This window comes from Brachyhypopomus gauderio, chromosome 8 (genome assembly GCF_052324685.1).
Source record: "Brachyhypopomus gauderio isolate BG-103 chromosome 8, BGAUD_0.2, whole genome shotgun sequence".
Taxonomy (NCBI): Eukaryota; Metazoa; Chordata; class Actinopteri; order Gymnotiformes; family Hypopomidae; genus Brachyhypopomus; species Brachyhypopomus gauderio.
The window spans coordinates 26,535,912-26,559,977 of NC_135218.1; the positions used below are offsets into that span (position 1 = coordinate 26,535,912).

The window sequence follows — 24,066 nt, forward strand, 5'->3', positions numbered from 1 at the left end:
GAGGCGGGGGTGTATGCACTTAATGGAAAATATGCAGATAGGTAAAAAACATATATATTTGAGCCATTGAGCTTATTATGAGTACATAATTTTATATTAATGAAAGATTTCAAGATTATTTAAAAATTATAGACTTTAAATAAAAAATAAATTGCTGGGCTCTTTGATGGGCCCCCCTGGCCCTAGGGCCCGGGACAACAGACCCGGTTGTCCCCCCCTGTCGACGGGCCTGGATGGATGGATGGATGGATGGATGGATGGATGGATAGATAGATAGATAGATAGATAGATATTGATCCTTTAGCGAAGCTGCACAACATATATAGACTGAACGTTTAATGAGTCTTCTCTGCTAGAATGCATATTCCATGTTCTAAATGGATAGATAGATAGATAGATAGATAGATAGATAGATAGATAGATAGATAGATAGATAGATAGGTCTTTATTAATCCCTTAGCTGCACAACATATAATAATAATAATAATATATTTAAAATAATAATAATCATAATAACAACAAACGTAATCGTGCCGATCCTCCCCCGCAGAGGTGTGTCTTACCGCGTCCGGCTCCGCCCTGATGTCTCAGTGACAGCGCTGACAAGATGGCGGCGAGCTGGAAAGTGAGGATGTCAACATTGTTTCTTTAGCTGCTCGAGCAGGTGACGCCCGAGACTCCTCGTGCCGTCGACGCGGCCAGGGCACGCGCGCAGGCCGCGAGCTCGCGGAGCAGACCCCGGCACGCGGTGATCTTGGCGCGCGCGCGATCGCACGCGATGTTTGGGAGAGCCGCTGGCGCGAGGGGGAGCGACTCCGCCGAGTTGGCCGGGTGTGCAGGTTCCTGCGGGTCGGGCGTGTAGATGCCCGCGCGCACCTGGAGCTTTTTTAGCAGCGACGGATTTGCGGTTTACACCGACGACAGCTCTGGGATTCCTGAGTTATCACTTTAATATCGCGTATGTTAACTCAGTGTCGTTATTTTCACCCCCAGAATGAAGCTGGTGTCTAACAAGTTGCTTCTAGCTGCGTAAAAAGCTGCTTAGTGATTACAAGCGCGATCACTACTGGAGTGAAGTGTGTTTTGCACTAGTGTGGTCTTTATTTTTTGTTACCTCGTGGACTGGAACTACACTTTTACCGTGGATGCTGTTGTTTACGTCGTCGTTGCAACTACAAGTTTTCATCACGAAACCAGGAGCGCAGCAGCCGACCACACTCGTCTCGGGGTGTCGTTAGTCACGCGCTGGGCACTTGGCCGACCTACGTGACGTCATGGCTCACTCCCCGCTGCAGGGTGCTCTGCCCGGGATACAGGTACCCGCCTCGCGCTTCGAAACTCTTTTTAAACAAGTCTCTTTTTAGGGACCGAAAGTTTCGCATTTCAAAGTGTTCCGTCGTTTTATGGAGTAGAGTGATTCTGTGGCGCCGCACATTTTTGAGCATCGTTGGATCTGACTTTGCATTTCGACTTTTTTAGAAGTTGGTTGTTGGTATACTGGCTATGGGGTAGTGCACGTGCTGTCCAGTTCAACGACCCGGGTCAGTGGAGCACAGTTCGGTACTGCAGTCCCCTGCGCAGGCAGTGAAAGCGCCGCTGTTTGTGCAGTACGAATGTCTGGAGACGTGACAGGATCTTAGGGAGGCATCACAGGCATCTGCTAATAGTGGAGGTGTAGCGTGAGAGAGCCTCGTGCCTGCAGTGAAGCCGTGCTGGGTGTAGACTCTCTCGGAGTGTGATTGTGGGAGAGTGGCGTGTGCACACACACTCTTTCTCATGCGCACGCACTCTTTCTCATGCGCACGCACTCTTTCCCCTGCACGGTCCAGTGCCTCCTGTGTGATTGGCACAAATTCAGAACTGGGAGACAAGGGAGGGAGAAGATCGATGAGTGTGTCCATGGAGAAGCTGTAATAACTGGGTCACTTGTGTCTCATATTTATTCGCTGCCCATATGACGGGAAGGGGGGGGGGGTGCACAGAACAGTCTGTAGAGTTGTGCGCATGCAGCTAGCACCTGTAACCAAAGCAACTGAAGTGTGTTTGACACTGAGCCTGGTTTCCATGGGTCCAGATGTCAGCCAGCTCTTTGGGCCATGACGGTGTGTGTAGAGACCACCTCTGTCTTGCTCTTCCTCTTGGGTTTCCTGCTTGGTCACAGAGGAAGTTCTCTCTGTCTTTCTGTCTCTGTTCTTCTCTCTCTCTCTCTCTCTCTCTCTCTCTCTCTCTCTCTCTCTCTCTCTATATATATATATATATATATATATAGTGTGTGTGTGTATGTATGTGACATATGTGGCCTGTCTCACAGCATGTAGCTCAATACCCACAGAAGCAGAAACCAGATGGCAGGTGGGGATGAACTGAAAGAATCGTTGGGCTCTTTCATCTGTGGGTGTGTGTGGCCGCTGGGATGGAGACGCTGTGTGTTTCAGAGGCCTCGGCGTCGGGCTGAACGAGGACGATCCGGCTTGGATTCTCCTTCATGACAGGATGTGTGGTTGTGAAAGTTCTAAAGGGAGGCTTGTGTGTGTGTGTTTGAGAGTGTGAGATGGATCAGTGATGCATCCTAGCTGACAGCGACTGTACTGGTCTGTACTGTGCTGTACTGGTACCCTACTGCTGGGGTGATCCTCAGATCCTCTACTGCTGGGGTGATCCTCAGATCCTCTACTGCTGGGGTGATCCTCAGATCCTCTACTGCTGGGGTGATCCTCAGATCCTCTACTGCTGGGGTGATCTGTCGATCTGTCTTGTATCTCAACTGCTTAGAACATTCCCCTGGAGACACATGCAGAGATCACAAACATCCTGGGTCCGCTCTGCTGGCCTTTGGCCCTGTCCAGATGTGCCTCCGTCCCAAAACATCTCCAGCTGTTCCCTCAGGGTGGGTGGAAACGGAGCAGCAGCACATGGGAAGAGCGCAACAGAAGATCAGTGATGTCGTTCTGAAGATCACCAGATCGCCACTCCTCCTGACATGGGTGGGGTGTAGAAGCAGGTTGAAGTGCAGATCATCTCTGCATGTTGTTTTTAGTGCTTCGGTGTTTTCAGAGAGACAGTTGGTCTCGGACCACGTCACAAAGCACCGCTGACGTCGTTGCACACAGCTGGAAAACAGAAGGTCAGAGGAAGCATGTCGAGGTGCTCATCCGTCTTTCTGCCCCCCGTCCCAGAACTTGAAGGCGGACCCGGAGCAGCTATTCACCAAGCTGGAACGTATTGGCAAGGGCTCGTTCGGCGAGGTCTTCAAAGGCATCGACAACCGCACGCAGACGGTGGTGGCCATCAAGATCATCGACCTGGAGGAGGCGGAGGACGAGATCGAGGACGTCCAGCAGGAGATCACCGTGCTGAGCCAGTGCGACAGCCCCCACATCACCAAGTACTACGGCTCCTACCTGAAGGTGAGCGGTGGGTTTCAAGTAGACGCAACGTGAGGTCACTTCCTGTTGCTCAGGCAGGGTCCAGAGGGCCACGCTGCAGGGTTGTGAGTTTTCTTTGCTCCAGAACCGGCCGGACCAGCTGGTAATGTGGCTGCGTTCAGCTGCTTGATGTGCTTTTAATGTGCTGCAACAGGATTATTCCATTTTACACACATTCACACACGCACACACACACACACACACACACATGTACATACACACACATGTACATACACACACATGTACACACACACACACACATGTACACACACACACACACATGTACATACACACACATGTACACACACACACACACATGTACATACACACACATGTACACACACACACACACATGTACATACACACACATGTACACACACACACACACACATGTACATACACACACATGTACACACACACACACACATGTACATACATACACATGTACACACACACACACATGTACATACACAGCCAGCCCATCACACCTACACATTCACACACAGCTAGCCCATCACACTTGCACAAACATACACACACACATATGTACACACACACACACACACACACACACAGGTAGCCCATCACACTTAAGAGAGCTGTTTTTTCCCCATCTCCTGCCCACTCAGAACAGCTTCCAGTCCCAAAAGAATGAGGGTTGAGATTAGCACAGGAAAGGTGTGTGTGTGTGTGTGTGTGTGTGTGTGTGTGTCTGTGTGTGTGTCTGTGTGTGTGAGAGAGTTTTGCGGGACTAAGCAATGTTTGTTCACCATCTCCTCCTCTTCTCTCTCTTCTCCTCTTTTCCTCTCTCTTTTTTCTCCTCCCCTCTCTTTCTCTCCTCTCCTTTCTTTCTCTCCTATTCTCTCTCTTTCTCTCTCTCTCCCTCCCTCCCTCCTCTCTCCCTCCAGGGCACAAAGTTGTGGATAATCATGGAGTATTTGGGTGGAGGATCAGCACTGGATTTGGTGAGTGTTAAACTCACAGGCTGCTGTGCTACATGTCTGCTAACACGCTGTGTGTGACGTTTACCTCCATATTTTGGGGATGAGTACATTTTTGGACGTTGAGGTGTTCTGAGGTGTTGAGGGGTCCTGTGGGGTTCTCCAGGCTCAGTGTGTGTGTGTGTGTGTGTGTGTGTGTGTGTGTGTGTTAGCTGGAGCCCGGCGCCCTGGACGAGACTCAGATCGCCACAATCCTGCGGGAGATCTTGAAGGGTCTGGAGTACCTGCACTCAGAGAAGAAGATCCACAGAGACATCAAAGGTACACCCTCAGGTGTGACCGTGGCAACGGCCTATAGTAATGGTTGTACACGGTAACGTCCGGCTATCTGAGATGGAGAACCAGAGATACGCTGATGACTATGGGATTCGTAGGCCAAACCTAAAAATAAAATAGCCAGAGGCCTGCTCTAAGCCATGATGTACATTGTGTGTGTGTGTGTGTTTCCTCCAGCGGCGAACGTGCTGCTGTCTGAGCAGGGCGAGGTCAAGCTGGCAGACTTCGGTGTGGCCGGCCAGCTGACGGACACGCAGATCAAGAGGAACACGTTTGTGGGCACTCCCTTCTGGATGGCACCGGAGGTCATCAAACAGTCAGCCTATGACTCAAAGGTCAGCAGGTCACACTGGGCTTCTCTCCAACACACACACACACACACCTTCCCTTATGTGTGCTCTCTCCCCTCCCCTGTGCGGTCTGCAGGCAGATATCTGGTCACTGGGCATCACGGCGATCGAGCTGGCCAAGGGTGAGCCCCCCCACTCCCACCTGCACCCCATGAAGGTGCTGTTCCTCATCCCCAAGAACAACCCGCCCACGCTGGACGGCGCCTACAGCAAACCGCTCAAGGAGTTTGTGGAGGCCTGTTTGAACAAGGAGCCCGGCTTTGTAAGTGTGGGGGCTGGACCCCCCCTTACTTTTTCTATTTATTTTTCTCTATACTTCTCTCTACCTCATTCTCTCTCTCTCTCTCTCAGAGACCCTCAGCTAAAGAGTTGCTGAAGCACAAGTTGATAGTGCGTCACGCTAAGAAGACGTCCTACCTGACCGAGCTCATCGATCGCCACAGACAGTGGAGGAGCAAACGCAGCCAGGAGGAGTCCAGCTCTGACGAGTCTGATTCGTACGTGACGACCTCCACCTCTCCTCCATCTCTCCTCCATCTCTCCTCCACCTCTCCTCCATCTCTCCTCCCCCTCTCCTCCACCTCTTCAACCTCCCCACCCTCCTCCACCTCTCCTCCATCTCTCCTCCCCCCTCTCCTCCATCTCTCCTCCACCCTCTCCCTGTTAGCATCCCAGCATGGTCACATGGTCACTCCCTGCCCCAGAATTCTTTGGGCAGATGTTCAACCCTTAAAAGCTGTGATGGAGAATTCTGTCGCCCACACCCTGTTGTCCCAGGAAACGCCTGTAAACGTCTCTGTCGGTCACTGTTGCGTTTCTTCATTGAACTGTACTACAGTGCTGGCAAAGACCATTTCACACTCTATCAGAAAAAAAAACGTAGAGTACATTCGCTTGATCCCCCCAGGGAGCCGGACGGACAGGCCTCTGGAGGAAATGACTTTGCCAGTGATGACTGGATCTTCACCATTCGGGAAAAAGACCCCAAGAAACTGCAGAATGGAGCCACTACGGCAGGAGAGCAGGTCCAAAATAAAGCCTGCATGACCTCACACTCCACATTATTTCCCCTGTAGTCCCCTGTTCCCCTGCTTTACTCTGTGTGTGTGTGTGTGTGTGTGTGTGTGTGTGTGTGTGTACAGGACTCTAAGAGACTGCTGTCACAAAGCCTGTCCACCATCATCTCTCCAGTCTTATCAGAGGTATGGCACACATCACATTCCTGATATCTGATCTGTAATCCCCCCCGTGCTGAAGACGTAGCCGTCTTATGCTGTTAGCCCCGCCCCTTGGCCACACCCTCCCTCATGGGCGTGTTCCTGCAGCTGAAGGAGAGGCACGGTGAGGTCGTGGTGAAGCCCTCGGTGTTGGAGGAGCTGGAGGAAGCCATTTTCCTTGCTGAGGATTCATATCCGGGCATCACTGACGCCATGGTGACCCAGCTTGTACAGAGACTGCAAAGGTAAATCCACTCTTCAGTATTATTATGGGATGCCTTGGTAAAGATGCCATGGGAGCTCGTGGAAGTCTTACTGTGCGTTCACACCGAAAGCCGAGTCGCCAGCATCGCGTTGCGTGGGGGCGTGCCCAACATCACGCTGGCATGCAGCACGTGACAGATATGCAAATCACGTTTTTAAAGCAGGACACTATTTATTTATTTTAATCTATTGATGACAGGACACACGATTATAAAGAAGTGCGTGTATAAAACATAGTGTGTGTATAAAACACATATAGTATATAAACCTAAAATGTTTATGTAATTTTTTTACCCGAAGATCAAACAGGAATAAAAAAAACAAACATTTTGTACTGTAAATAAACAGGTAAAGTGCGGGACATCCAGAGACAGCCACTATTAATCTCTCCTCCATTTTGCTATCGGAACAAATAATCAGTAGAAACCAAAGTCAGAGGTGCGGTTTCGGAGGAGGGTGCAAACATACTTTCTGATTGGTAGTCGCCGCCGCGCGTCACTGCTCATTTGTATAAAGTTGAGCCGAGCTCAACTTGTTCGCGTCGCTCGATTCGCTCACTTCACATCGCGTCACTGGGTGTCGCTCACTCTACGTCACGTCACTGGGTGTTGCTCACTCTCATTGAAAATGAATGACTTCCGGTCGCCGTGTCGCTCTCGTCGCTTTCGGTGTGAACGCACAGTTAAAATCATTCTGTCCTTCAGGTTCTCTAGACCGAGGACGTCTTCCTCTTCTCACCAGTGATTGGTCCACTGGATATGTCCGTCACTCTGTGAACACGCCCTCAGGCATGAGCTCAGCCAATCACAGCACCAGCAGACTCTGTGATGTCTCTTCTGGAGGACATGGTGCTTCTTGAGCTCCCTCTTTGAACGTATTTTTCTGTTGTAAACTGTGGGTTCTTGGGACACAGAGAAAGTGCAGGACCCACCCACCCCCCACCCACCCCCCCCGATCCAGTGTGGACCACCGCTTCCAGAAGCTTCCACAGTCAGCATAACATCACTGAGAAGTGCACACTTCAGCCCTAAGGATGACTAAGGAGACTGCCGTGGACTTGCTGTAGCCTCAAGTGACCTGCGTTTAGTGGCCAAAGTGGTCAAGGCGACCTTGGGTGACCTGTGTTAATTGGCTGAGGTGTTCTGGATGACCTCGGGTGACCTGCGTTCATTGGTCGAGGTGTTCTAGAGGACAGACACGCTGGACTTCATGTACAAATTTGTATATGGTTTCAGTTTTACACATCTTTTGGATAATGGGTTTTTTTGCTAAAATGAATCACTGTGTACAGATGGTCACAAGCTTCTGTAGATATTGTACGACAAAAATAAAGAATTTTAAAATGAAGATAAATATTTAAAAGCAAATGGCCATTACTGGTCTTGCCTTTTTATCAAATGTTTTGGGAGTGATCTGTTCATTTTAATATGAAATTAAAGGGTTTTAAATCGTTATTTATTTAGTCAAAGCTGAATGATGTGTTTCACAATTAATGGACAGTCAGTACATTTCCACAACAAAGGATGCAATTCAAGCCTTTTAAAGATGCCCAAGTAGTTTTAAATTGCCGATTCGCATATTTAAAAAGAAGCTTTCTTTCAATAACCTGAGATGAAAGCATATCGAAACTGTTGAACTTTTGATCATATTTTTATTTTTATTACTATTTTATAGTTTATTACACATTCATTCACATTTTACATACAAAACACTAAACTATATAGGACACTATATATTACTATAAAACACACATAGCTTTATACTTTGAGGCATTGAATGCAAAGGCATAATTATTTGCATGTTCCATGTTACAATCCCTCATTTTTGACACATACGTGGAGAAGAAAGCCACGAATTTACCAGACCGTGCAAAATAAATTGACAGATTTTACAATATTACATTTTGACAAAATTAACGCCGATTTCTGGTTTGATGTGGAGGCCCTTGGTTGTTCCGTGTTGAAACCACCACTCCAGACCAGCTCAGACACACTACACTCATGAAGACACACTGGAGATGTGACACTGTTGAAAGGCACCAGCAGTGATCATTTGCATAACCACACCCCCACCTGACTATAACTGTTCACCAGACATGCTCCCTTCCTTGCTGGTCCAGGAACAGTTCTTACTGCAGGGCAGCACCACTAAAACGGGGCATTCAGGGTGCAGAACTGAGCCTCTGTGTGTCTCGAGGTTATTGCTCACTGTAGAGATCCAAGTTTTTTTTTCGTGAATAACCACACTCCCTTAAACAAATTAAAGATCCTAATTGGTAGATCCTCAGCTGTATTGCCCCCTCCACTCAAATAAGACTGCGGAACAGGTCCTGGATCAGCAGAAACACTTTACGGAGCAGGAGGGAGGGGTTAGATGTTGTTTAGATCTTGGTCTGCTTGGCTTCACGCTTCTCATATGAGGCAGACGCGTGGACCGCGTTCATCTCGGTCAGGTTCTTCTTCTTCTCCTCATCTTTGGGCTTGCCCATGACACACTGGGCCTCGATCTCCGCCGGGTCGATGTAGGTGTAGAAGTACGCCATGATGGAGAAGATGATGCACACGCAGATCAGGAGCGAGGCGAAGAGCACGTATTCGGCCCACTGCAGGACACAAAGGGTTAACGCTGGCTCGGCTTCCTAAAGCTACAAGCGTGCAGCTACAGGCGGTGACGCCTGTACTGGCCTAACAGGTGTTCCAGTACCTGGTCGGGGAGCTTGGCAGCCTCGGCTACAATCAGCACGATGATGTTTCCCACGGCAACAGTCAGCAGCCATCCAGCCTGAAGGACCGACTTCATGTTGCTGGGTGCCTGGAAGACAAGGGAAACTCCACGCGTCTTGAAGGTGGCACAGTAAGTGTGGAACGCTCTGCAGGGAGAACGTGGGAAATGGCACCCCCTACCTGTGAGTAGGAGAACTCCAGGCCAGTGACGGAGAAGACCACCTCTCCAGATGTCATGAGGAAGTACTGGGGAATTTGCCAGGCCATGTGCACCGTGTTGGGTTTGATGTCTTCTATTGGCTGGATGGACTTCCAACACTACACACGGCACAGAAGCGACAAGTTGTGAACGTGTCAGGTGGAGAAACGTGTCGGGTGGAGAAACGTGTCGGGTGGAGAAACGTGTCGGGTGGAGAAACGTGTCAGGTGGAGAAACGTGTCAGGTGTCGGGTGGAGAAACGTGTCGGGTGGAGAAACGTGTCGGGTGGAGAAACGTGTCAGGTGGAGAAACGTGAAGTAACACACCTCAGGTCCGAAGCTGAAGGTTTGGGGGACGAGGAGTGTGTAGGAGCTCCCAAACCCCAGACTGAGAGAGTATTCACACTTCTGCCCCGTATTGTCCGTGATGAGAACTGTCGCCCTACAACACGGCCCAGGGTGACATCATCACTTCGAGCTCACACCAAAACGTGAGGGTCAAATCAGAGACAAGTGCTAATCGTTTGTTGGACTCTTGGTTTCGTTTGTTGGTTGTGAGTGCTGGTTGCACTTACATGCCCTGTGGGACTTGGGTGTAGTTGGAGAAGTCAAACGGTAGAATAATGCCCAGATCTTTGGAACCTACAGTCATGTTCAGAGTTGTGTTGAAGCCATTCACCAGCCTGGAAACACATACATGAGTTCAGCTAATGTTTCGTTACCCCTGATGATGAGACATGACAAGATCACAGATCTGACTGACCATGACTGACGTCACCAGTGCACAAACCTGATCTCATTGTTTCCTTGTTCTGGTTTCTCACCGAGATCTGTATCCTGAGAACAAAGAACAACAGCGATTAAACTTTAGTGTGTTAACAAAACTGCTTTGGGCTTTTCTTTTTAGAAGCAGTGAGGTCCTGTTAGGGGGTGAGTCACTGTTATAGGGAGAGTTGATTTTAGAGAGGGAGTTGCTGTAAGGGGTGAGTTAGCAGGTTAGGGGGTGATTGCTGTTAGGGGTGAGTTGCTGTTAGGGGGTGATTGCTGTTAGGGGTGAGTTGCTGTTAGGGGGTGATTGCTGTTAGTGGGTGAGTTGCTGTTAGTGGGTGAGTTGCTGTTAGTGGATGAGTTGCTGTTAGTGGGTGAGTTGCTGTTATAGGGAGAGTTGATTTTAGAGAGGGAGTTGCTGTAAGGGGTGAGTTAGCAGGTTAGGGGGTGATTGCTGTTAGGGGGTGAGTTGCTGTTAGTGGGTGAGTTGCTGTTAGGGGGTGAGTCACTGTTATAGGGAGAGTTGATTTTAGAGAAGGAGTTGCTGTAAGGGGTGAGTTAGCAGGTTAGGGGGTGAGTTGCTGTTAGGGGTGAGTTGCTGTTAGGGTTGAGTTGCTGTTAGGGGGTGATTGCTGTTAGTAGGTGAGTTGCTGTTAGTGGGTGAGTTGCTGTTAGTGGGTGAGTTGCTGTTAGGGGGTGAGTCACTGTTATAGGGAGAGTTGATTTTAGAGAGGGAGTTGCTGTAAGGGGTGAGTTAGAAGGTTAGGGAGTGATTGCTGTTAGGGGTGAGTTGTTGTTAGGGGGTGAGTTGCTGTTATGGGGTGAGCTGATATTAGAGAGTGAGGTCAGTGGTAATCCCTCTGTGTAATGGAGGATGGGTGACTCACGGTATTTATTATTCCAGCGGAGGTGAGCAGCATGGTCTCACGTTGTCCTTTGAGCAAAGTTTCTGTGGTAGCAGGCATGCCTCCCACAGATATGACCACCCTGTCCTCCTCAAACGTCAGGTAGCCATCCGAGGACTGACAACACGAGGGACATTTCGTTTAGTTTTTCCTTTTGTCTGTCTGCCCTGTCTTAACTAATGTGGGACAGTTAAACAATCTAAATCCCTCTGATGTTTTATTATGAATAAACCTTCCATTTGAAATATTTTCGCAAATAATTTGAAGATGATCCAGAGATGCACTAAACAATCTTTAATCTTCAGCTGATCTTCCACATAAGTTCACCTCAAAAGCTCCTGGGGCTGAGGAGGTTTGTGCCATACCTGCAGAGGTGGGATGTAGTATGTGATTTCATTCACAGATACAGACAGCTGGGTGTTCTCCAGGTTCAGGAACTTCACCTGCGACTGCGAAGCCGATGGGAAATGGGGAAGAGTTTTCTGGGAAACCAGAGAGGAATCACACATTAGGAGCCACAGAACAGACCTCTGGTCTTTCTGCCTTGAGAGAGAGAGCGAGGGAGAGAGAGAGAGAGAGTGTGTGTGTGTGTGTGTGTGTGTGTACTTACATCAATCTCAAGCTGCAGCAGGGCTGCAGCGATAAAAGCCAGTCCAGCCATGAACATCCCTACAGTCATCCTTCTCAGAGGCCTTGGAGAGCAAACACACACGGAAACACACACACGCATGCACACACGCGTTCTCTGGTTAAGTGCGCCGCCCCCAGCGCAGGTGTGTGTGTGTGTGTGCGTGCGTCGGCCGGTAGCCCTCCACAACTCACGTGAAGTTCAGGCCGCACATCTTGATGAGAGGGTAGGCCACGCTGTCCACGAAGGGGACCATGACCAGGATCAGGACGGGGTTCACAATCTACCCGTGGGTACAGAGCAGGAAATGACATCACAGCAAACCACCATCCCATCACACATTAATATGTAACCACATCCTGCCTGGCTGATGTGCATGGCTGAAACCAGTACAGTGGCAGAGTGGTGTAGTTAATAAACCAGCCTCACCTGCATTTGATCTGGTTGCACAGTGAAGCCGCCCTGAGAGAGAAGAAGAAAGATGTGCGTGTTACAGAGTTCTCCTCATACACCTGCGTGGTCAACTCAGAGGAGAGGCTGTTTTCTCTCTCCAGTGAAGATTTAGAATGGGATTAAGACTGGAATACGTACAAAGTTCCCATCCATAGTTGTGGCTTGGAGAGTCCATCGAGAGCCCTGAACAGACAACAAAAATGTAAATACACAAGCAATAAAAAAATAGGTGTGTGTGTGTGTGTGTGTGTGTGAGAGAGAGAGAGAGAGAGAGAGAGAGAGAGAGAGAGAGGCTGTGTGCTCTGACCTGCTGGTCAAACAAAGCCCAGAACATGGGTAGTGGGATGTAGAGGAAGAGAACCTTCAACAAAATCTTCACCTGTGCAATCAGAAGTTTCTGGAGGCGAAGACAATACAGAAGCATTAGGTGGTGTGTGTGAGAGAGGAGGGGAGAGAGGGAGGGAGAGAGAGAGGAGTGTATATAGACACGTGGACTGCGCGAGGGCACCTGGGCCGCGCGAGCACACGTGTTCACCGTACGTCGTATCTCTCTTCGGCCCAATCCATCCAGTGCTCTCTCACGGGGAAGCGCTTGCTGCGGTGTCGGAAGCGATTTGATATCGCGAACTGGACAGAGAGAACATGCTACAAATTACGACCGGATCCGCCTCAACCTCACACGGTTGGCGGGACTTGCCAGAATCCGCAAGTCTCCAAGAGGCTGGTTACTGTTGCCGGCTGGTTATTATAAGCTGCTCAGGGGGGGTGTGTGAAGAGACACTCACGCCAATGCAGCAGCACACCTCCGTTATGATGTTGCCTTTCGGGGCAGCTTTAGTGTACATACCGCTGCCCACAATGAACACAACTGCAAAGGAGAACACACTAGGAGTTAATGCTGACCAATGCTGCCACCCTGTGGCCACAGGTGGAATAGTACAGAACAAGAGCACGACCCGCACCTAAAGCTACAGCCATGAGGGCGGCAGGCACGCCGAACGCCAGAGGGTAACATTTCTGCTGAGAGTGGATCCCACAATCCTGAGCTGCAGCACAACAAAGAAACACAACGCATTAACACACAGGCCACATCCTGACATCACTCTCATTTTGAAATACACACGCACGCTTGCACACACACACACACATGCACGCACATCGGAGAATAGGTGTGATGAGGGTGGAGAGCAGACTGCCGGCATTGATGGAGATATAAAAGATGGAGAAGAAGGTGCTTCTCTGCTTCTCCTGCACAAACACAGTAACATGACCATTAACCACTGATTACAGGTCATTAAAAATGAGCCACAATCTGTGAATTCAGTTCCACATGCATTAACTGTTTATTTATTTTTATGATCTTATTGATTTATGGCCAAATCTTTGCCCTTTGTGTTTAACAGAACACGTGGAGTAGAAAGTTATAGCCAGTAAATATACATACATAATTATTATCAATAATGATCTGTGTACAGTGTCTAATCTCCACTTGAATGGGTGTGTGAGCACGTGTGTGTGTACGTGTGTACATGTGTGTGTGGACGTGTGTGTGTGTGTGTGTGGACTTTGAGCACAAAGGAGCAAGCTGTCTTGCTGAACCTCATACCCATACACACACCTGTGTGTGTGTGTGTGTGTATGTGTGTGTGTGTGTGTGTGTGTGTGTGTATATTTCAGATGCACACAGCTTACAGACCTGGTGGTCCTCAAACTGGTCCCCTCCAAAGGCTGAAACACAGGGTTTAATCCCCCCTGTTCCCAGGGCAATGAGGGACAGACCCACCATAGACAGGGCACTAATGTGAACCAGAAACATCGCATATTCAAACTCTCCACTGCATATTCAAACTCTCCACTGCATATTCAAACTCACCACTGCATATTCAAACTCTCCATTGCATATTCAAACTCTCCACTGCATATTCAAACTCACCACTGCATATTCAAACTCTCCACTGCATATTCAAACTCTCCACTGCATATTCAAACTCTCCATTGCATATTCAAATTCGCCTTCATTGTTGTGAATGGCATTTATGTTAAAAGGGCCTCATGTTTGTAACACCATGCAGGATGCAGACTCCCATTATTTCCAGACTGACTAGTGTGTCTTGATTGCTGGAGGCTCTGTAATGTCCTCCTGTACCAAATGTGTTTACAGTGGGCTCTACTGTGCTTGGGCTTGGAATGGGAGTACTTAGGCATTATGGGTCCAGGTTAATTATTTATAACAGGGGCTTTAAACTCTGTGTGTGTGTGTGTGTGTGTGTGTGTGTGTGTAGTTGTGTCCCTGATGGAGTAACTCACACATGGAAAGTCATGTTGTCAGGCGTGCCGTCGTGATCGGAGTCTGTGATGTCGTGGATGGCACTGACAGCTAAAACAACCTGTCCTATAGTGTACACGATGGACAGATAGACTATAGTCCTGCAGAGACACGGGGACAGAGAGACAGGGAGACAGGGAGATAGGCGGGAGAGATGGGGGGATAGATGGGAGAGAGAGGGGAGAGAGAGGGATGGGGAGAGAGCAAAACAATTAATAAAGTATATTGTTATATATATTATTTCACTTAATTATTTACAGTACAAGAGGAGGCAATACGTAGTAAAAAATGTTCAATGTGTGAGAGACATGGACAGGTGTCCCCAGAAGCTGGTCCAGAGGACATGGACAGCTGTCCCCAGACTCACTTAAACTTCCCGAGCCAGGAGTCGGCCACGATGGCCCCCAGGATGGGTGTCAGGTAGCACAGGGCCACAAAGGTGTGGTAGATGGTGGTGGCCATGTCGTCATCCCAGTGCAGGAAGTAACGGAAGTACAGCACCAGCACAGCTGGGGAGAGGAGGAGAGAAGAGGAGGAGAGGAGGAGAGAGGGGAGGAGAGGAGGAGAGAAGAGAGGAGGAGAGGAGGAGAGAGGGGAGGAGAGAAGGAGAGGAGAGGAGGAGAGAGGGGAGGAGAGGAGGGGAGAGGAGGAGGAGAGAGGGGAGGAGAGAAGAGAGGAGGAGAGGAGGAGAGAGGGGAGGAGAGAAGGAGAGGAGAGAAGAGAGGAGGAGAGGAGGAGAGAAGAGAGGAGGAGAGGAGAGAAGAGGAGAGGAGGAGAGAGGGGAGGAGAGGAGGAGAGAGGGGAGGAGAGAAGAGAGGAGGAGAGAGGGGAGGAGAGGAGGAGAGGAGAGGAGGAGAGAGGGTGAGAGGAATAAAAGAATACAGGAGCATGTGAGTGTGTGTGAGTGAGTTGGGGTGTGTGTGTGTGTGTGTGTGTGTGTGTACATGTACCCTAAACTCACCTTTCATGCCATAGTATGAAAAGCGCTCGCAGAACTCATTCACTACTATGAAGAAGATGCTGAGCGGGAAACCAAAGCACTCCTAGAGGCAGAGACAGGACATTACACGCTGGAACACACACACACACACACACACACACACACACACACACACACACACACACACACACACACACACACTTCCTCTGGCTGGAACATTCACATAGACACACACCCACACACACTTCACACACAAGGCAGATCTTAATTTTTTACCTTGGATTTTGTCTTCTTCATCTTTCTCTCTTCTTTGTCTAAAAAGAAAAGGACCATGTGAAATGTCTTAAATGCAGGTGAAGTTGATCTAGTGTCAAATGCATGTGAACCAGATTTAGTGTGAATTGAAAATCAATCAAATGCACATACAGTTGAACAATATGAACATTTCTCATGAACTCAGACACACTTAGCTTACATTCAGTAACATAGTTTCAACCGTCTCCCAATGTATGGATTTAACATGCCAACATAAAATAATCCATATCACATATGGCCAGAGAGAGAGAGACAAAGAGGGAGACAGAGAGAGAGAGAGACACAGTGACAGACATAAAGTAATACTATGATATACATAAATAGAGTTAAGATCTGTGTTTTAATTCAGGGTTGAATTCCTTGCCCATCTGGAGAGGTTTCAGCACAGATCCAGGCCTTAACACACACACACCACCTGTGTCACTCACCCGCCATGGTGCTTGCTTTGCCCACAGACGCCTTGCCCTCTTTTGCCAGGGAATATCCTTTATTACAGATGCACGAGCCGCTGTTGGTAAAACACCACTGTCACACGCACTCTCACACACACATATACACACTTGCTCAGCCAGGTGTCTGTGCCCTCTGAGCGTCCGGGAGACAGGGAGCTGTGTTTTATATAACCTGCGCCATAAACTGAGTGACGAGTCTGGGAGGTGGACTGTGGTCTCTGTCCCGCAGATACCAGGACGCATACACACATGTAGCTGATCATACACATGATAATCAGGGACACTGAACTCCATCTGGCAGAATGTTTTCACACAGCAGAACGTGATCATCTGCTTATAAATATGGTGATATTCGTTATCATGATCATCTTTAAAATGATACCGTGCTACAGGTATTTATGGAAATGACATACGTAACGTTCTGGCTGGCTTTTTCCTCCTAAACATCTTTACGGTCAACAAACACTTTAGAAAAATTCCACCGACATTGGGAAGACGATGTATGGAGGTGCTTGATGCAGGCATCCTCAAAGAAACACAGTAGCACGTGTTTGAGCTTGTGTTCTAAGTGTCATTAGCGATTACTATAATGCTATCACAGAAGCATCAATGTAGGCACGTGTAACGCTCTCTATTATATAATAAATAAACAACGGCTACAGAATGATTGACAGATGGACTAGGGAAAAACTCAAGGGAATCATTTGGAAGCAGTTTGTGTGTGTGTGTGTGTGTGTGTGTGTGTGTGTGTGTGTGTGTGTGTGTGTGTTGATTTGATGCAGACTGGCACAAAGACACTTTTGCCTTTTTGTTTCTAACTTTGCTCTTAGGTTTAGCTTCTACTAGATAATAAATATGTTGGTACAGTTTGACATGTAGTTCTGATTTCTGAGGTCCAAGGGTTTAGACTCACAATCCTCGAGTTATGTCCTCACGATATAGCATAAAGTTTCATAAATATACAGCCCACAGCAGAATTCACTCAGATCACACATAAACTTGTTGTAGGACAATGATTTTAATTCAAAAGATTTTTTACGACATTAATATATTACATACTCGAATCAGAACTCTAACAATCTGTTAAATAAAAATAACTCCTCATGCTCCTCCTCCTCTTGCTCCTCCTACTCCTCCTCTTGCTCCTCCTACTCCTCCTCTTGCTCCTCCTACTCCTCCTCTTGCTCCTCCTCAGATATCTTCCCAAACACAAATAAACTGACATGACAAATAAACAATGATGAATATTTAAAACCCCAGCTCCATGTGCATCTCTTTATTCCAACGTCTCGTCTCTCTCGTCTAGCGAGAGATTCAACACAAGACGGACACAGTTCCTGACATACGAGACATGGTGTAGATCCCGCTCCTTATCTAATGTACAGAGAGGCCATCACAACAGCTTTTCCACCTCCTGCTTTTAATCATTTGCATAAAAAGAGCTAAAAACCAATGAGCTTGAGAGAAGCGGACGTGCTGGGCTGGCGGGGATGGCTGATTGGTCGGAGGCGCCGGGGCGGGCTTATGAGCCCCTGACCCAATGCATAGAGAGCGAGGGCGGAGCTTCCTGATGTTGGGGCTGAGGGCTTCACCGTGCTCTGCTGGTCAGGGAGGGGGTTTACTTCACCTGTAGGTATCTGCTGAGGGTTTGGGAGTGTGAGGGGGTTTACTTCACCTGTAGGTATCTGCTGAGGGTTTGGGAGTGTGAGGGGGTTTACTTCACCTGTAGGTATCTGCTGAGGGTTTGGGAGTGTGAGGGGGTTTACTTCACCTGTAGGTATCTGCTGAGGGTTTGGGAGTGTGAGGGGGTTTACTTCACCTGTAGGTATCTGCTGAGGGTTTGGGAGTGTGAGGGGGTTTACTTCACCTGTAGGTATCTGCTGAGGGTTTGGGAGTGTGAGGGCATTCATACAAGAACGGAAAATAATGAAGGAAGAGGGCCGATAGAACGCAAACCAGGACGTTCTCTCGATGCCGGAACCGTCGCTCCAACGCAGGGACGAAGTCAAGAGGTCCGTTCCCACATGGCCAGCCAGCTTGGTTCTTTCTTCACATGTCAGACTTTCAGACTCTGTCTCAAACAGCTAAGGATTAAAAGGTTACGGTCAGAGGTCAGACGGAGGCGGTGGAGCCGTGCAGGCTGGGGAGGGCGGAGACGCCAGGGGAGCCACCGATGGTGCTGAAGACGTGTAGCGAACTGGAGAGGGCGCTCTTCACGCTGGCGTCCACCGCGTAGATCTGAGGATCAGAGAGGAAGAGCAAGCTGAGAACGGAACTACCATAACTGGGGACTACAGAACAGCACAAAAACGGAGACGTTATTACCATCCGAGCTGCTCGGGCCAGCAGAACAGAGGGAGAAAGTGAGGGAGAGTTCATCACTACATCTATCCAAACAGCATACGCACCGTAAACCTCTCATATATTGAGCATTACACCTTCATTAACATTCATAGTAATGACACTGGTTCCGTGGTGTTTTCCCGGCACGGTTTCCACAGCCGGTGAAGGCGTGTCCGTGTTGACGTGCACACGTGTGTACCTGCTCGTGCATGATGAGGGAGAGTTCTCTGGTCAGATCTCTGTAGCAGGCCTTCATCTCATCATGATACTCCTGCTGGTCTTCCTTAATGAGCCTCTCATTCACACCCAGGGCGTGGCCACACGCCTCCACGAACTGCCTGCACACACACACACACACACACAGACATGAGTGATGAATCTACTGCATCAAACACAGGACGCAGACTAAGAGGGGGCATCGTCCCAGTCAGGGGTACCTGAAGAGCTCTTTGAGCTGCTTAACTTTGTTGTCGGGGTATTTCTTGGCAGGAGCATCATCGAGGAACGCCCTCGCGTACGCCAGAGGTCCCGCGTTGACCTGGGGAGAGGAACGCTTATGTGGGTGTCCGCTGGAGAATTAAGAACTGGTGTGTTTGTGTGTGTGTGTGAGACTGAAACACACACCTTTACACTGACGCTGCCCTGTAGTTTGAGCTGCAGGCGTATCATGTCCACCCCAGGGGCAGCACACAGGGCTCTCAGCTCTGACACTTTAGTGCTCATCTCGTCGATGGCCACCTCAATGGGGCTCAGGTCTGTGTGGTGCTCATACATCACAGCAATGCGCTTCTTCACATACGGGAAACAGTGAGTGGCTGAGAGACAGACAGAGAGAGAGAGAGAGAGAGAGAGAGAGAGAGAGATATAAAAAGAGAAAAAAGAGAGTGACAGAGAGAAGGGGAGCGGTAAGTTGAAGGACAGACACCTTTTGGACAGATGGAAGGCACACACGCTCTTATCATTCTCAAAGACATTGTGTCCTTTTGAGACGATAAAGAGGTGTCCCTGCTACTTCCTGTTTAAGGACAGGTCCTAGCTGAGTTGGTTTGGGTTACATTTCACTGCAGGACTATTTGCTCACACACTGGTTTCATCACGGAGAACAGCAGCAGAACTCTGCTCACACGCCTCTCTCTGAATGGTCCTCTCTCTCTGCAAACCCTGTGTACATCACTGCAGTTTTATATATAGTCTGTCAGGATGGTGAGTCATCTCAGATCAAGGCTGTTCTGCAGAACGGACGGACCCGAGGCAGAGAGGCTACAGGATGCAGTTCAGAACCCTGGCGAGGCGCTCTGGTCACGTGAGCGTGGAAACGTGCCAGAGACACAGACTGATTATGTATCAGGAGTCAGGAGCGCTGATAACAGGCCAATGGTTCAGGGACGCTGGAGCGCTGGAGACATCTGGGAAAGGCGTTGGGCAGGGAGGAACACAATATCACTGAGAGGTTACAGGAACGCACAGAAGACGACTCACCCACGCTCATTCCAGTATGTCTGATAAGCCTAGAGTCTTCACCACTGCACAATAAGGCTGTGTTTAAAACTGCTTCTGCTGTGAATGGCGTACTTTAAGGGCAGGGGTGGGTGTTCTGTGCATGTGTACAACACTGTTCTAGGGTCAGTTCATGCTGCATTCAGAAGAATTTGAATAAGCAGCAGGTATTAGTGCATTTACCATGAAACGGTGTAATAAAGGTGTCCAGCCCACAACTGCCCTTTGATCAGAACCAATCAGCCATAAAAGAGGAAAATAAAAGACGAGTGTTCACTGGGTCCACTGGAGCGGTGCAGCGCGTCAGCTGACTTTAGAGAGGGCACTGATGGAGGAGGGTGGAGGGGGAGGGTGGAGGGTAGAAAGGGGAGGGTGGTTGTGAAGGGCAGAGGGTGGAGGATGAAGGGTGAAGGGTGGAGAGAGAAGGGTGGAGGATGAAGGGTGGAGGGTGGAGAGAGAAGGGTGGAGGATGAAGGGTGGAGGGTGGAGAGAGAAGGGTGGAGGATGAAGGGTGGAGGAAGATGAAGGGTGGAGGAGGATGAAGGGTGGAGAGAGAAGGGTGGAGGATGAAGGGTGGAGAGAGAAGGGTGGAGGATGAAGGGTGGAGGAGGATGAAGGGTGGAGGATGAAGGGTGGAGGAGGATGAAGGGTGGAGGATGAAGGGTGGAGAGAGAAGGGTGGAAGAGGATGAAGGGTGGAGGATGAAGGGTGGAGGAGGATGAAGGGTGGAGGATGAAGGGTGGAGAGAGCCACTCACTGGTGAGCACTGTGCGCCTCTTGCACTGCTCGTCCACGCCGCCGTGTCTCCGTCCGGCGGTGGTGAACGGCGTCTCAAAGACGAAGCGCTGGATGTTGTGGCTCCTCTCAAAGTCCGTGCGTCTCTCCTGCAGCTCCTTCTCCTCCAGGTGGGGCGTCACGTGTGTCACCTGGATGTAGGCGAACCTGGCCTCCAGGCCAACAGGTCCACACACACACACACACGTGTTTATGACCACGTCACGGTCAAGGTACATCACGCATACCACAGAGAAGACTTGAGATGTGTGTGTGTGTGTGTGTGTGTGTGTGCGTGTGCATGTGTGTGCATGTGTGTGTGCATGTGTGTGTGCGTGTGTGTGTGTGTGTGTGTGTGTGTGTATGTGTGTGTGTGCCCTCACCCGTCCAGAGTCCTGGATCATTTTGACATTCTCTGGCCCAAACTTGTGTGAGTAGAGTTTGAGCAGACGCTGGGAGATCTCAGACAGCGGCGTGAACTTGGGCTCTTTGTAGATGTACTCCTTCCCATCCTCGTCTTCAAAGAACCCCTAAACACAACCAGATTGCAAGATCGTGTGTGTGTGTGTGTATGTGTGTGGGGGGGGGGGGCGGTGTGTGTGCACTCACTCACTCAACATCAAAAGTGGGTTCAGAATCACACAATGCCAAGAACAGCGTTCACTGAGTTTGTGATGCATGATTGGCCTCCAGTAACGCAATGAGACACTGAAGAACCAGCGTCCTGAAGAACCAGCCCCCTGAAGAACCAGCCCCCTGAAGAACCTGCCCCCTGAAGAACCCGCGTCCCAGACACCACACTTACTGCAGCCCTGGAAACATCGCTTTATGGCCTGATATGTGGACACCTTGGTGTGGAGCTTCCTTTGTGTTTTAGTGTCCGGTTCCTAAGCTTTCAGGAGATGTTATTGCAGGCTCTCAAAAGCACTGGCACTGGGGAGGGATGAGGGCACTTAGCAAAACCCCCCCCCACCCCACCGCACTCTCCCCCAGCAGAGACGCTGAATGACTCATAAACCCATTCCTGCCTCAGGAAGTCTAATGGCCAAAGCACATGCTGTAGAGCGGCGGTGCTGTTTACAGACGGCTGGTGCAGACGTCAGAGAGAGTTTCCATTTTAAAGGACGCACGAGAACAGCCAACAATCGCTTTTATTTGCATCATACATGTTTTGATGAGGAGGGAAAGGACACAAGGAGAGCAGGTCTGCTCTAAGAGTGACCTGCACAGAGGGCGGGTCTGTACAGAGGGCAGGTCTGTACAGAGGGCAGGTCTATACAGAGGGCAGGTCTGCATAGAGCAGGTCTGCACAGAACAGGTCTGCATAGAGTGACCCGCACAGGGAGTGGGTCTGCACAGAGGGCGGGTCTGTCTGCGTTGAACCATGAGGATGACGCATGCTGCTAAACAGTCTAGCAGGAAGAGTGACTCACAAACACAGTCTGGGTAGAAACTGACATACTGTGAATGTCCAAACGCACCTCTCTCTCTCTCTCTCTCTCTCTCTCAAACACACTCACATTTTGCGCTACTTACCGCAGCCTCAGTGAAGGAGAGAGCAGAGAAGATCTGATTAACTCAGGTTTCTAAACCACACAAAGGTTTTAGCAGCAAACACGCAGGACACCGGCCTGTTGCTATTCGCAGGACAATCGATCTGTTTCCTAGACAACTGGGGCTAGCGAGAGCAGTAAACATTTAAAGACTCCACACAGCCGTTCCCCAGATCCCCTCATGTCTGTGTGATGTGAAACTGTCAACACTGCGAGCTCGGTTTCTGTTTCAACTTCAGAACGTCTGTACCTGACCAAAAAAAGCCACCCTGAAGAACGTTCCAAGCAGCCTCTTCCCAGAATGCATCACTTCTATAACTTTGGTGTAGGCTCGGTGCAGCCGGTCATACAGGTGGGCCAGTTTCTGCACACACAGGATTAATCAAGAGAATCAGTTGAATAACAATATTTAGATAAATAACACAGTAAAGTGGCGTAATGAGATGCACACGTACATGTGTGTGTGTGTGTGTGTGTGTGTGTGTGTACCTCAAAGTCCCTGCGTTGCTCATAAATTGGGATGATGAGTCTGTAGATGTCTGAGATCAGCTCATATCGCTCAGCCTTCCACAACCCATCAGCACACTCCTCCAGCAGTTCCATTAAGACTTCCTAAACACACACACACACACACACACACACACACACACACACACACACAATGTAAATAAGGGTTCATTCATGATAATCCGTCTGTGAAGTGCTTTAAAATTCTGTAATGCACAGCTTGACGTGAAATCACTAGCTAACACCTTGGTTACTGTATCCATGGGTCTTTATGAAGACACAATTGCCATGTTTTAATATGCGCTGGAAAAATAAATTTATTTTTGGTGATTTGACATCACCATCATTTTGCACAGATACAGGTCAAGAATTTCCTACCAAATATATCCTGCCTGTTGCTAAGTCAAAAAGTCCTATTACTAGTTCAGTTCTGTCCATTACTAAATCTAATCTCATGTTACTAATTATATTGTTTCCAAGCCAACAGGCCAACATTATATGCCAGCTAGCTAGTTAATATCCACAGAAGCTGATATCCATAGAAACAACCTCATTTTCACAGAAAATAAAGGAGCTGCCATTAGACACAGTGTATTTGACTTCTCTGTTTAATCTCAGACACAGCCGTACAATGTCTGATTCAACCGTCTATTACCAATTCTGAAGCTACGGTTCAGTTCCCACAGGGTCCAATTCCCACGTTAATGGTTTAGTTATTGGTTCAGGACCCAGAGGGTTCAGTATCCATGTGTTAATGGTTAAGTACCCACAGGGTTCAGGTTCCATGTGTTAATGGTTCAGGACCCACAGGGTTCAGTATCCTTGTGTAATGGTTCAGGACCCAGAGGGTTCAGTATTCATGTGTTAATGGTTCAGGACCCACAGGGTTCAGTATCCATGTGTTAATGGTTCAGGACCCACAGGGTTCAGTATCCATGTGTTAATGGTTCAGGACCCACAGGGTTCAGTATCCATGTGTTAATTCAGGAGGGGTGTGTCCTCGTTATAGTGATTTATCACCCCCCATTGTGCAGATCCAGGAGGGGTGTGTCCTCGTTATAGTGATTTATCACCCCCCATTGTGCAGATCCAGGAGGGGCGTGTCCTCGTTATAGTGATTTATCACCCCCCATTGTGCAGATCCAGGAGGG

The 24,066-nt window shown here is 49.0% G+C and overlaps 3 protein-coding genes across 3 annotated transcripts in view; 1 reads left to right on the plus strand and 2 right to left on the minus strand.

Annotated features, from left to right (window-relative positions):
• The first annotated feature begins 591 nt into the window (after positions 1-591).
• Positions 592-7,987, plus strand: stk24b (serine/threonine kinase 24b (STE20 homolog, yeast)). The gene is made up of 11 exons (XM_077015910.1): positions 592-1,316; positions 3,177-3,407; positions 4,334-4,390; positions 4,579-4,687; positions 4,880-5,037; positions 5,129-5,314; positions 5,404-5,549; positions 5,960-6,077; positions 6,195-6,254; positions 6,378-6,514; positions 7,238-7,987. The coding sequence occupies exons 1-11, from the start codon at positions 1,275-1,277 to the stop codon at positions 7,275-7,277; spliced, it is 1,284 nt and encodes a 427-aa protein (XP_076872025.1). The 5' UTR covers positions 592-1,274; the 3' UTR covers positions 7,278-7,987.
• A 290-nt stretch (positions 7,988-8,277) lies between these two features.
• Positions 8,278-15,570, minus strand: slc15a1b (solute carrier family 15 member 1b). The gene is made up of 21 exons (XM_077015908.1): positions 15,496-15,570; positions 14,902-15,043; positions 14,516-14,635; positions 13,905-14,004; positions 13,366-13,456; positions 13,171-13,254; positions 12,994-13,076; positions 12,749-12,835; positions 12,516-12,605; positions 12,347-12,391; positions 12,185-12,217; positions 11,950-12,038; positions 11,738-11,819; positions 11,493-11,609; positions 11,110-11,244; positions 10,245-10,291; positions 10,030-10,137; positions 9,782-9,896; positions 9,437-9,574; positions 9,237-9,344; positions 8,278-9,135 (listed from the first exon to the last, which is right to left on the minus strand). Exons 1-21 carry the CDS (start codon positions 15,500-15,502, stop codon positions 8,914-8,916), a joined length of 2,043 nt encoding a protein of 680 aa, XP_076872023.1. The 5' UTR covers positions 15,503-15,570; the 3' UTR covers positions 8,278-8,913.
• Positions 15,571-17,240: 1,670 nt separating this feature from the next.
• dock9b (dedicator of cytokinesis 9b) overlaps positions 17,241-24,066 on the minus strand; it is a 65,078-nt gene continuing 58,252 nt past the window's right edge. The window contains 8 exon segments of the mRNA XM_077015912.1: positions 17,241-18,479; positions 18,784-18,922; positions 19,022-19,122; positions 19,209-19,399; positions 20,839-21,028; positions 21,239-21,385; positions 22,659-22,772; positions 22,898-23,020. Of these exon segments, the coding sequence (XP_076872027.1) occupies positions 18,354-18,479; positions 18,784-18,922; positions 19,022-19,122; positions 19,209-19,399; positions 20,839-21,028; positions 21,239-21,385; positions 22,659-22,772; positions 22,898-23,020 (1,131 nt within the window). The 3' untranslated portion in view covers positions 17,241-18,353.